The 12,814-nt window shown below is 50.2% G+C and overlaps 1 protein-coding gene and 1 long non-coding RNA gene across 13 annotated transcripts in view; one reads left to right on the top strand and one right to left on the bottom strand.

Moving 5' to 3' along the window:
• Window positions 1–6,640, top strand: part of LOC126494409 (uncharacterized) — a 28,298-nt gene extending 21,658 nt beyond the window's left edge. The window contains exons 3-8 of one of the 2 annotated variants that reach the window (XR_007590001.1): window positions 1,028–1,111; window positions 1,197–1,328; window positions 3,942–4,052; window positions 4,912–5,028; window positions 5,490–6,360; window positions 6,495–6,640. This is a non-coding gene — a long non-coding RNA (uncharacterized lncRNA). The other variant, XR_007590002.1, reaches the window with a different exon arrangement.
• Window positions 1–12,814, bottom strand: part of LOC126494402 (H-2 class I histocompatibility antigen, D-37 alpha chain-like) — a 154,198-nt gene that overhangs the window by 126,503 nt on the left and 14,881 nt on the right. For 2 of the 11 annotated variants that reach the window (XM_050131760.1, XM_050131765.1), the window contains exons 2-6: window positions 11,724–11,893; window positions 8,010–11,122; window positions 7,502–7,777; window positions 6,692–6,967; window positions 3,912–4,025 (exon numbers count right to left, since the gene is read on the bottom strand). In XM_050131760.1, coding sequence (XP_049987717.1) covers window positions 3,912–4,025; window positions 6,692–6,967; window positions 7,502–7,777; window positions 8,010–8,409 — 1,066 coding nt within the window. In that variant the 5' untranslated portion in view covers window positions 8,410–11,122; window positions 11,724–11,893. The other 9 variants (XM_050131759.1, XM_050131756.1, XM_050131768.1 and 6 more) reach the window with 9 other exon arrangements.

Here is a 12,814-nt window from a genome sequence, read left to right as displayed (position 1 = left end):
ACCCAATCCAAAACAAGCAAAACTAAAAAAAAAAAAGAAAAAAGACACCCCCAAAAGATCACATAGTTTTTCTAATAAGTGGGATTTAGCCATCATTGTATGTATGTAAACAAATGTACAAGCGGTTACAGTATAAAGTCATAAAAAAGCCAACAAGCAAGGCCAAATACAGGGAATGAGGAAGGACTAGATGTAGGTAATGGGCTTGAATTAGGAAACAGGATATAAGTATAATTATTTTCTAGTTCTAAATTGTCGGGGTTGGTGCCAGCCCAGAGCCTAAATTATTTTTCCAGGACCAGAGGGAAAGCATGGGATTAAAGATACAACTCACAAGGCTTTATTGGGAGGGAGATTCTCAGTGATCCCTCATGAAATCCTGAGTTCACATCCTAAAAATTTCTCTCGTTTATTCTCCAAACAGCCTTATATACCAAAACATAAACTGGGGGGGGGGGGGATTCATTAGCATTCTCTTTCTTAGGTAACCAGGCGAATGTCTCTGGTTATGTCCACACCTTTGACCACACCTCTCTATGCCCATTTTGTCAACTCTCTTCATCTTCCAGCTCTGTCTGCCAATTCTGTCATGTAGGCCAAATTAGCATCTCTATCCCAGGCATCTTCCGAATTGCAATGAAGGAACAGAACAGCATTAGCATACCCTGACCCATTGTTAGGGAGGTGACCACCTCCTGTGTGGCAGATGCAAACAATGGCCTGGGATTTGGGTGGCCATCCGTGTACAAATATGGGCCTACACGGAATTTGTCATAGGTGCTTTTTGTGCTGATGCTGAATAAGTGCATCAAAATACATTTGATAGTGAACGTGTAAGATCCGCAATGAACAAAACTGGTTCAGAATGGCTGTTCATGGAAGTTGTATAGAACTTCACTGAGAGGTACAGACATGTTCTGTTTAATTTTGGAGTGTGTGTTTTATTTAGTTTTGCTGTTTGTCTTTTAAATTTTCTGTAATAAAGTTTTTTAAAAATTAAACAGCTCCGGGGTTTCTTTACCCTCAGGACTGAGCCCCACCCCGAGAGCAGAGTGAAGAGCTGCCCTTGGTCCCTCGCACCTGCCCGCACAGTCGCATCCCTGTTCTCCAGGTATCTGCGGAGGGTTTCCACGCACTCGCCAAGCAGGTAGGCCCTGTATCTCTCTGCTCCAACTCTAGACTTGTGATCTGCACAGCCTTGTCCGCAGATATCCACGTTTTAGGAGCTCCTCGTTCAAGGAGAGGTAATCCTGGCCGCCACACCCGAATCGGTCATATCCACAGAGGAGGATAGAATCCACATCACCGCCAGACATCACCTGGATGGTGTAAGAGCCTGGTCCATCCCCAGGTCAACCCAGTCTCACGGCCCCACCCACCCAGGGCCTCCTCTATTCTGAATAGGAAATCAGTTCCAGTCTTGAGCAGAACCTGGGACATGGGATCCTTGCGACTGAGGCCTTAGGCGACTCTGAGGTCACCCGTGGTCACTCAACTTCATAGCTATGACTGTAGTGCAGACAGGACCTGCAGGTTCCCTCTGAATAGTCTGCTGGGTATTCTAGGCTTTCCGTGTCTCCTCCTCCCAATACTCCGGCCCCTCCTGCCCCACCCACGGCTCCCGCGGCTCCATCCTTGGAGTCTCCGCGTCGCTGTCGTAGCGCACGAACTGCGTGTCGTCCACGTAGCAGATGGAGATGAACCAGGGCTCCCCGAGGCCGGGCCGGGACACGATGGTGTAGAAATACCGTAGCGAGTGCGAGCCTGGGGGCGGCGTGCGGTGAGACCCCGACTTCCTCCCGGGACTCCTGGCAGGGGCGCGGGCCGGGAGGGGAGGGGAGCAGGGCGCGGGGCTCGGGACGCGGGTGGAGAAGAGGCGGGAGGGTCCGGCTGGGCCACGCGGGGACGCGGCTTCCCCGGTGCCGCCCCGCCCTCCCCGCAGAGCCCGGTTCCCTCCCGACCCCGCACTCACCCGCGCGGGTCTGGGTCGGGACCAGGGCGGCCGCCAGCAGCAGGAGCAGCGTGCGCGGAGCCATCGCCCCCATCTCAGATCTGGGGCGACTCTGAGTTCCGCGGTCTGCGTGAACTTTATAACCGGTGGTTGGTTCTCCGGGATCCCGCCACTCAATGGGGAGTGAGAGCCGCCAAGTTGTCATCAGTATCGGGTTAGGAGACTGACCCAGGTTAGGAGCTGGAGAAGTGAATAGTTTAGGACGAATGGCAAGGCCCGATAATTTCCCGTCTTTGATCTTTGAAAGCTGGGGCTTCAGCTCAGAGTCCTCGAACTCCTCAGGAGGGTTGGGAGGGTTGTGGGAGAATTCCACTTCTCAATTATCTGTTGCCCTTACCAGACCAGCCAAGCTCCGTGTCTGGTTGTCTGGAGATACCAATCATTCATTACTTCCTACAGTGTGAGACCACAAGAGACCCTGGCTCATGACCTCTCCCAGGTCACAGTTCAGTTGTCATCTTGCTGTGTTGTCTCAAGGCTTCAGGAGAGCTGGGGTCACATGAGCAGCTGGAAAGGGATCAGGTTCCTGCTGGCTGTCTCCTGGATTGTCCCTACTTACCTAGGTCTTGCTTTTTTTTTTTTTTTGTATACAATTGCTCTGTCTGCATGTCTGCCTGCCGGCCAGAAGAGGGCACCAGATCCCATTACAGATGGGATTACAGATGTAATTACATCCATTACAGATGGATGTAATGTAATTGCTGGAGATTGAACTCAGGACCCAGGGAAAAGCAGCCAGTGCTCTTAACCTCTGAACCATCTCTCCAGCCCCCTCGGTCTCTTGGCACAACAGATAACTTGCTTAGAGACAGCCATAGGGGTGGGGACAGGAGTGTAATATGCTCAGTATTCAAACCCAGATCACAGCCCATCCCCAATTATCCCTCCATCAGGAGACAGTAAGTCCTGAACAACCCAGAGGAGGAATTAATCTCACCTCTTTAAGGGCAGAGCTGAACCCGTGAAAACCCAAACTAAATCCAATGTTACTTCAGCATCTTGTGAGTCGGAAGGAGTCTCAGCTATTTTCTTTTTTTTTTTAATATTTATTTATTATGTATACAATGTTCTGTCTGTGTGTCTGTCTGCAGGCCAGAAGAGGGCACCAGACCTCTTTTACAGATGGTTGTGAGCCACCATGTGGTTGCCGGGAATTGAACTCAGGACCTTTGGAAGAGCAGGCAATGCTCTTAACTGCTGAGCCATCTCTCCAGCACCCTAAAATTTTGATGTTTAAACAAAGTATTAGTTTTGAAAAACTCATGTTATTGAATATAAAGTTTATTTAGAAAGTTCACAGTTTCCAGTCTGCTGGTGGTGGCACTTGCCTTTAAACCCAGCACTTAGGAGGCAGAATTGTGAGTTCAAGGCCATTCTGGGCTACCTGGCAAGTCTTAGGACTGGTTCCAAAGCTACGGAGGAACCTTATCTCAAAATGTCAACAAAGAAAAAGGAAAAAAAAAAAAAGTAAATTCACAGTTCCCAACAGCCTAGGGTGTCACCTTTTCAAGCCTCCAGAGATAAGACAGGGCTCGGAGCACTGCCCCTGCCTGCAGAAGAAGAAAGGACAAGGCACATTCAGGAGACTGAAAGGATGTGGCTGGAGGAATTAGGGGCTGGCTGAGCTGTCCACCAGCTCCAAATACATTCCAAGGGTCTCAGGAACAATCCTGCATCCCACAATTATCTGGAGCCGGAGCATAGTTCCCTTCTGTTCCACCTGTGAGAAGAAAAGCTGTGAGAGATTAGGGAAGTCCCTGACCCTAGGAAGTTTCCAGAACTGACAGCAGACCCAGGTTAGAGACTGGAGCAATGAGGGGTGTGGATGTGTTTCCCATTAATAAGGCAGAGACACTTCTAAAAGGGGCTGAGAGAGAACTCAGACCCTGCCCTTTCCTACCTGTGTTTCTCCTCCTCTTCATCACCACAGCCACCACAGCTCCAATGACCACAGCTCCAAGGAGAACCGGACCAGCAATGACTGCCATGATGAGGACCGTGGACTGAGGAGGCTCTAGGAAGGGAAGGACAGGAAGGGAAGGTGAGGGCCATGACCCAGCTCTCATCCCTGACCCTGCTCAGAGAATGAGAAGGTTCCTGCTTTCTCTGACACCAGCTCTGCACCCACTCCCTCCTTACCCCATTTCAGAGTGAGGGGCTCAGGCAGCCCCTCATGGTACACATGGCATGTGTATCTCTGCTCTTCTCCAGAAGGCACCACCAGAGCTGCCCACTTCTGGAAAGTTCCATCCCCAGAAGGTCTGGTCTCCACCAGCTCCATGTCCTGAGTCTGTTCCTCCTCCTCCCTCCTCCAGGTCAGGGTGATGTCAGCAGGGTAGAAGCTCAGGGCCCAGCATCTCAGGGTGACATCACCTTTAGATCCGGGATGATGGGTCACATGTGTCTCTGGAGGGTCTGAGGGAAAGAGTTGGAAAGCTCAGGCATTTTGCATTCTTCCTGGGGACTCCAGAAACCTATGTGATCAATCCTGGAAAGGGACAGAAAAGCTGGGTGCAGATAGGGGCAGAATGCCCTGAAGCCATGTAGATCATCTTTTCTTTGGGAATCTCTAGGATTTGGGTCAAAGAGTCTGGTATCTCACCACCTGTTGAGAAAGGAACTCCTGCTCCTGACTGGCTAAGACTCAGAGACTCGGTGTCACTGGAGTCAGGAGGGAATCAGGCCTGAGAGAGGCCATAGCTCACTGGGGCTGCTGCTGGTCATTCCAGGCACCTTCCCACTTTATCCTGAAACAGACCCTGAACTGCCCTGGAAGAAGGGTGAGCCCAGGGGAGAGCCACCCTATGATACTGACTCAAGAAAACCAGAAGGCTTGCTCCATCCTGAGCAGGAGAGAAAGAATATTCTATTCTAGCTGTTCCTTTTTCTTTCCTGATTAGGAGAGAACAGTCCCAGCAAGGGTGCAGAAGGAGGATTATTCTACCCACCACTTACCTGAGGGTTAAAGAGTTTTCTTCCAGTAATCTATGGAGTGTTTCCACGCATGTGCCCTTCAGGTAAGCCTTGTATTCCTCTGCCACACCAGCCTCCTCCCACTCCCGTTGAGTGCTCTGCGCCACTTTATCTGCTGCGGTCCAGGAGCGCAGGTCCTCATTCAGGGTGATGTAATCACGGCCATCATAGGCATGCTGATAGTGTCCACGCTGAAAACACCCATCTGGTCCCACGTAGCAGCCATGCATGTTCTGGATAGTGTGAGAACCTGGCCCGCCCCGTCCTGTACTCAGTCGGGCCCACACCGATACTGCCCACCCGAAGAAACAGTCCCCAAACCTAAGGCAAAAGTCAAGACACCCACAGCCTCCTACAGAATCTCAAACACTAGGATTAGGGTTGAGTCGGGCCCATCTGTGGGGCCATGAAGGGCCTTGACCTCACCGTCCTGACTCTGTTTGTAGCGGTGGAGCATGTTCTGAAGGCACTTTCGAAAATTCTGTGTGTCCTTCTTGAATTTCAGCGTCTGGTCCTCCCAGTATTCCGACCCCATCTGTTCTGCCCACGGTAAGCTAGGCTTGGCCCTCGGAGTCTCCGCGTCGCTGTCGAAGCTCATGAACTGCATGTCGTCCACGTATCCCACGACAATGAACCGGGGCTCCCCGAGGCCGGGCCGGGAAATGGCGGTGTAGAAATACCGCAGCGAGTGTGAGCCTGGGGGCGGCGGGCGGTGAGACCCCGACCCTCATTTCGGGACCCTGACAGGTGCGTGGGCCGGGATGGAAACAGGGAGCAGGGTGGAGGGTCCGGCTGGGCAAAGCGGCTTCCGGGGTGCGAACCCCGCCACCCTCGGCACTGAGACTACAACCCTCCGGACCAGACCGGACCAAGTACTCACCTGTCTGTATCTGGGCGGAGCCCTGGGCAGCAGTAAGCAATAGTAGCACAGGGATGCCCATCTTTAGGGTTTGGGGGAGCCAAAGAATAGTCGTTAGTTTGTAACTGTCTTCACAGAGCCTTTCAGGCTGTTCTCTTGGAGTCAATGGGAGCAGGAATCACCTGACACAACAACACAGCAAGAAGTGAAACCAAAACCTCCCAACCCAACCTCCACCTTCCTTCAGTTTTCATACCCGAAAGCCATTTCTGAGGACACGGAATTTTGTCCTGACTCTTTCCACTGAAGGGAGCCCTGTCTATAACATTGTCTCCCTGAACCCTGGCCCAGAATCCCTCTAATGGTAACCCAAGGGGAAGCTATCTGGACAAGTGCTCCACAAACTTACGTGAAACATGAGCATAGTCCCCTCCTTTTCCACCTGTGAGAAGAAAAGCTGTGAGAAACCAGAAAGACTCCAACCCAAGAATGTTTCCAGAACCGACAGCAGACCCAGGTTAGAGACAGCAGCAATGAGGGGTGTGGATGTGTTTCCCATTAATGAGGCAGAGACACTTCTAAAAGGGGCTGAGAGAGAACTCAGACTCTGTCATTTCCTACCTGTGTTTCTCCTCCTCTTCCTCACAACAGCCACCACAGTGTCAATGATCACAGCTCCAAGGAGAACCAGAACAGCAATGACTGCCATGATGGGGACCGTGGACTGAGGAGGCTCTGGGAAGGGAAGGTGAGGGTCATGACCCCAGCTCTCATCCCTGACCCTGCTCAGGGTCTGCAGAAGGCTCCAGCTTTCCCTGACTCCAGCTCTGCACCCTCTCCCTCCTTACCCCATCTCAGGGTGAGAGGCTCAGCCAGCCCCTCATGGTACACATGGCATGTGTATTTGTGCTCCTCCCCAGAAGGCACCACCAGAGATGCCCACTTCTGGAAGGTTCCATCCCCAGAAGGTCTGGTCTCCACCAGCTCCATGTCCTGAGTCTGTTCCTCCTCCTCCCTCCTCCAGATCAGGGTGATGTCAGCAGGGTAGAAGCCCCGGGCCCAGCACCTCAGGGTGACATCACCTTTAGACCCAGGATGATGGGCCACATGTGCCTTTGGGGGGTCTGAGGAAAAGAGTTGTGAAGATGAGACATCTTGCCAACTTCTGGGGACTCAGCAGTGTTCATGTGACCAGTCTGGGAATGGACAGGGGAACTGGGGTGGGATTAGGGTGTCCTGATATTAGTAGACCCCAGCTAGAGCTCAGGCCCCGGGGTCATGTGCTCTTCGGGATGCTCTAAGATGTGAGTGACAGTTTGGGGTAGGAGGCTTCAGGGCTCTGCAGACTGATGGAGGGGAAGAGATTCTGGTGCTGATCTGAGTGAGGGCCAGGAGACTCAGAAAAGCTGGAGTCAGACTCCAGAGACACCGAAGGTGACCACAGAAGGAGGCCTGAGAGAAAAAGCTCCTGTGGTCCAGGGCCATCTTCAAGGCTGACCTGCTCTAAAAGGGTTAGTCTCCCAATGGGAAAAGCAGCCTGGAGTCTCCCTGTCCTTATTCCTCAGCCCGGTGCCTGCTGGACAGTGTTCTTCCTCTGAGGATGCCCCAAGCCTTTCTCCCACACTACCGAGGAAAAGCAAGGATTGGTCTCCAGGTACCTGAGCGCAGCAGGGTCGCGTTCCCCAATTCCAGGTATCTATGGAGCCAGTCTATGCAGGGGCCCTGCAGGTATGCTCTCTGGTGGTCGGCCTCGTTCACAATCTCTGACTTGAGCTTAGAGATCTGAGAGACCGCGTCATTTGCGGTCCAGGAGCGCAGGTCCTCGTTCAGGGAGATATAATCCCGGCCATCGTAGGCCTCCTGACAGTACCCACGGAGCAGGCTTTTATCTGGACCCATGTCACAGCCATACATCCACTGCAGAGTGTGAGGTTCTGGTGGGGACACAGTGGTTAGCGCCACCTTGCGGCCACCCTGCCCGCTGTCCACAACCCGACATTTCAGAATCAAATGTGCAACCTAAACCTGACCCAAATCTGGGTCTTTCCTGTCTGAGAGTCTGGGCAGGTGTTTTGATGAAATTATGGCTCAGCGGCTGAAGATGACCCAAGCCTGTTCAGGGGAGATGGAGGGGCCGTGTCTGTGATCGGGGCCGCAGTCACTCACCGTCGTCACTCTGATTGTAGTAGCCAAGCAGGGTCTTGAGGTTCAATTTGAAGTTCTTCCCCGTGTTCCTGGCTTTCCGCGTCTCCTTCTCCCAATACTCCGGCCCCTCCCGCTCCACCCACGGCGCGCGCGGCTCCATCCTCGGAGTCTCTGCGTCGCTGTCGTAGCTCACGAACTGCCTGTCGTCCACGTAGCCGACCGCAATGAACCGGGGCTCCCCGAGGCCGGGCCGGGACACAGCGGTGTAGAAATACCGCAGCGAGTGCGAGCCTGGGGGAGGCCAGCAGTGAGACACCGACCCTCTTTCTGGTCCCAAGTTCCCAGGTGAAGGCAGGGGAGACACGGGGAAGGGCAGTAAGATACATTTACAGGGTACTTCCCACCCAGCTTCCTGCTCCATCCCGCAGAGTCTCCCCACCCCTTACTCACTAGCCTGTGTCTAAGACATGGTCTTCAGTACGTACAGGAACCTATGAAGGGTGTAGATGCGATTCCTGCAAACTGTTGTACTTGGAACCTCTGTGTAACTATTGGTTTCTCTAGTAACTAGGTTTCCAATTGTTGGGTCCAGGGGGGTCGCGCAAAGATGAGAACATCCCCAAGTCTAATATAAACTAGAAGCAAACTTTATTCCAGAAACCAGATCCTAGGAAAACCAAAAGCAAGCTTAAAAATTAAAAAACAACAACAACAACACCGAGGGGCACAGAAGCTTATCAGCTAGCTGAGACCACAGCCAGGGATGGTGCTTGTTAGGCTGTGGCAAAAGGCTAGTTTTTGAACCCACCTTTTATAGTAGGGTCACCAAGTGTTAGGTCTGAACAAAGGAATTTTTATGATCTTGCCCTGATCAAAGTAGTAGGTCAGTCAAAGTAGACCCTAAGAGGGGAGTGGGTTCTAATGTCAATGGATAAGTAGGCAGCTATCATGGAATATGTTTCAGAGTAGATTACAATGAAAGTCACTTATTGCAAGAAAGCTGTGTCTTTAGCAATTAATTAGAAAAGGGACTGCTAGTAATACCAGGAGGTTAATAAATTAGAGTCGATTGGTTCTTAGGCTGGGAACTTAGAAGATAGCAGAAAGTTCTTCACACTCTCTCAAGGTAAAACTCAGACACAGACTGCCATACTTTACAGCCTCCATTCTCGGAGCCCATTAGTCTAACCAGGTGTTTGCACCGTGGTCACTGTCTCTCCTGGTTCCTCCAGGCAGTGTATACTGAAGCCCCTGCCTCCCCTATGATGGTGCCAGTTTTCATAACAGAGACAGTGCCTAACCCAGAGGTCATGCATCTCTGTCTCCTAAGGGTGAACTCAGTTCATCAAGGATGGCCAGGACACTACTCTCATTGTGCAGAGAGAAACTCCGGCCTTGTAAATAGAATGAACAGCCAGTTGTAAAATGAAATGACCTAGGCTAATGGAGGCTTCCCAAGCACCCGAGAAAATAGCTCACTGTGAATGACTGATCCTTGATCTGCTGAGAAAGCTGCTGACAGTCTGTTCCCCTAGACTCATAACTTTATATTTCTTTATTTCTACATTCTTATTTTTGGAATGTACATTTTTATTTTCTTATTCTTGGACTCCTCAAAATGAGAACTGTGAGTTCATCATTTGTGTCTGGAGATAGGAATCCAAGCAGAGTTGAAAGTGGCCAACCGGATACCGCCCATGCGCAGGAACAGTCCCCAAATCTAAAGCAAAACTCAGACACCCACAGCCTCCTGCGGAATCTCGAACTGGGATCAGGAGAGATTCGGGACTTTCATGGGGCCCTATGGGTTCTTGATCTCCGACCAGAAGTCACTCACCGCCCTGACTCTGGTTGTAGAAGTGGAGCAGGTTCTGAAGGCAGGTTTGGATATTCTGTCTGTGCTCCTGTGAGTACCCAGAGCTCCAGCTCCTTCTACTTGCTCCACTGTCTGTACTCAGGGCTCAAAGGGCTTGAACGCCATTGTTGTCCGTGTAGCCTGAAGCAATGAAAAGCGCTGGAGGGGGCAGGATGCCAGGACACAGCTGTGGCATAATGCCACGTCCACAGCAGTGACTGCCGTGTAGTGACAAAATGCCTCTGCACTGGCTTTTGCCTGCTGAAGGATTGGGGTTAGAGCTTCTTGGAGCGAAGCCCCAGGTGGTCCCCCTGGCAATCAGCAGTCCAGAGAGGACCTGATGCCCTAGGCAAATCTCGTATCTGGAGATAGCCTTGAGAGCGAGCCCTCCTAACACCTTGCTTGATCTTTCTCTGTATTTCTTAATTTTCTTGTTTATAGCTGACCGCTTACTAAGAGATCAAAGTACGTCCTTGGCTCGGCTCCACCGTTCATTAAAGCAGTCCTTGAGGAACTGAAGTATGCCCCATGCCACATGAGCCTGGGAAACTTTATTATTTATGAAACAGAAATGGCTAAAGTTGATATGTTACGAGGGAATCGTCATAGTGAATCAGATTTAGAGAGAAAAGGAGATTTAGAGAAAATTCCCCTTTATGAAAAGATTAGCTAGATCTCAGAAGCCCTGGTGTCTTTATAGTAAGAAGGAAAGAAAGGAAATTATTGAGTTTTAATATATTGGTATAGGAACTATCATGAGAAAATGAGAAAACTATTAGGGGATATGGAGCAAAGAATAAAAACTATATAGATGGAAAGCTAAACACAGGACCCTGAGAACTAGTCTCCCACGGTAGAAAGTAAATAATGGTGTGAGACAGAATTCTAAAAGACAAAACAAAACTAAAAGTCCTTGCCAACATCTTGAGCACGGAAGGGGGAACACGTAGAAAGGAGCACGTAGAAGAAGCTCTATTTTGGTTATGCTTAATCTTGATTTATGTCTGGAACCCTGAGTGGGGTGATGTAATGCACCTGCCAAGTTCTTTGATCTGTTTTGTACAAAAACTGAAGCTTTACAGAAGTAAAGTTGCAGCAGATTTTCACTACACAGTGTGTCTGTCTGTCATTTCCCTTGCATCGTATCCTGACTATCCTATCCTTCACCTTGGTCCCCCGTGGGTGGTGGTCTCCGAGAGGGACGGTCCGCGGCAGCATAATAGGAAAGCAGAGCCTGGGAGCAGCGCAGTGAGATCCGGACCATCCTCTCAGGATGAACCTGAAAGAGAGAGCAAGATTGAAACCACCAGCAGCTTTTTATACTTCCCAACCAAACCACACCTTTATGCTCTCAGAACCTGAAAGCCACTTCTGAGGACTTGGGACTTTGTCCTCATTCAATAAACCTAGGTCTTTCTCTCTCTTTTTATTATTTAGTTTTATTGAGTTCTACAGTTTCCTTTACTCCCCTTCCTGCCTCTCCCCTCCCTTTCAACCCAACCCTCTCCCAAGGTTCCCATGCTCCCAATTTACTCAAGAGATCTTGTCTTTTTCTACTTCCCATGTAGATTAGAGCTATGTACGTCTCTCTTAGGATCCTCATTGTTGTCTAGGTTCTCTGGGATTGTGATTTGTGGGCTGGTTTTCTTTGCTTTATATTTGAAAACCACTTATTGGTGAGTACATATGATAATTGTCTTTCTGGGTCTGGGTTGCCTCACTCAAAATGCTGTTTTCTAGCTCCATCCATTTGCCTGCAAAATTCAAGATGTCGTTATTTTTTTCAGCTGTGTAGTACTCCATTGTGTAAATGTACCACATTTTCCTTATCCATTCTTGGGTCGAGGGGAAGCTCAGAAGAAAGAAACAGCCATGTTCACCTGCAGGGTAAGCAGACAGCTGCATTGAAGCTCTGTTCTGGCTTCACAGAAACTTAGGCTGTGGAAGCAAGGTCTTTGTCAACACAACAGCTGGGACCAGGGTACACCATCTGGGACAAACACTAGGAGACTGTGGGTCTAGCACATGGTTGTTTTAAGCCATTCAGCACCTATATGAAAAAAATGAAAGAAAAGAGAAAAGAAGGAGAAATCTATGACAGATTTATAACTAGAAAACAATTAACTTTATATCCTGCTTCATAACTCAAGTCCATTGCCTGCATTCAGTCCGGCCGCATCCCCGATATTTAGGTGATCTTCCTATACTGTACACATGTGTACACGTGTCTACACATAACCGTATTCTGTTGGCTATATCCCACATATAGGGAAAACTAATGTAGTTTATTTATGAGATTGTGTGGCTTCGATTAATAATATATACACTAAGTCCATCCACAAGCACCACACAGACTCCCACAGAGACCAGGCTCCTGTGTTCACCTGCAGTGGGCGGCTCAGACTGCCAAGCCTGATGCTCAGGGATCTGTGTTCTTATGTGAATGAATGGGTTAAAACAGCCACGTGCTAGACCCACAGTCTCCCCAGTGTTTGTCCCAGATGGTGCATCCCTGGTCCCAGTTGTCGGGTATGACAAAGACCTTCCTTCCACAGCCCAAGTTTCTGTGAAGCCAGAACAGAGCTTCAAGGCAGCTGTTGCCCTACCCTGCAGGTGCCTGGACTCAGCCCAGCAGTGAAGGACGCCCACATTCCATTGTTACCGTTCAGACTCCCCTTTGATCCAGTTTAACTAATAGATCAGGCACATTAAGCAGTGAACCATTTCTGAAGCATGACCCCCACACCCCAACACCGACTGCCCTGCACTTACACTGTTAGTAAGGAGAGAGGACTCAGGAGCTGACGAGAGGAGGGAGGTGGACAGGACATGGTGTGCACAGTGGATCTGAAACTGAGTTAGCCCTTGAGTACCTCAGTGTGGAGGTTGGATTAATGGAGACCAATGATAATAGGTATTTGAACAAGTTTAATGACAAAACCAGACTCACGAAACCAAGGTTCCAGCGGAG

This window comes from Alexandromys fortis, unplaced genomic scaffold (assembly GCF_014885135.2).
Source record: "Alexandromys fortis isolate MF-2015 unplaced genomic scaffold, M_Fortis_MF-2015_v1.1 scaffold_390, whole genome shotgun sequence".
In the NCBI taxonomy this organism is placed as follows: domain Eukaryota; kingdom Metazoa; phylum Chordata; class Mammalia; order Rodentia; family Cricetidae; genus Alexandromys; species Alexandromys fortis.
This window is presented reverse-complemented; position numbering and strand designations above follow the sequence as displayed.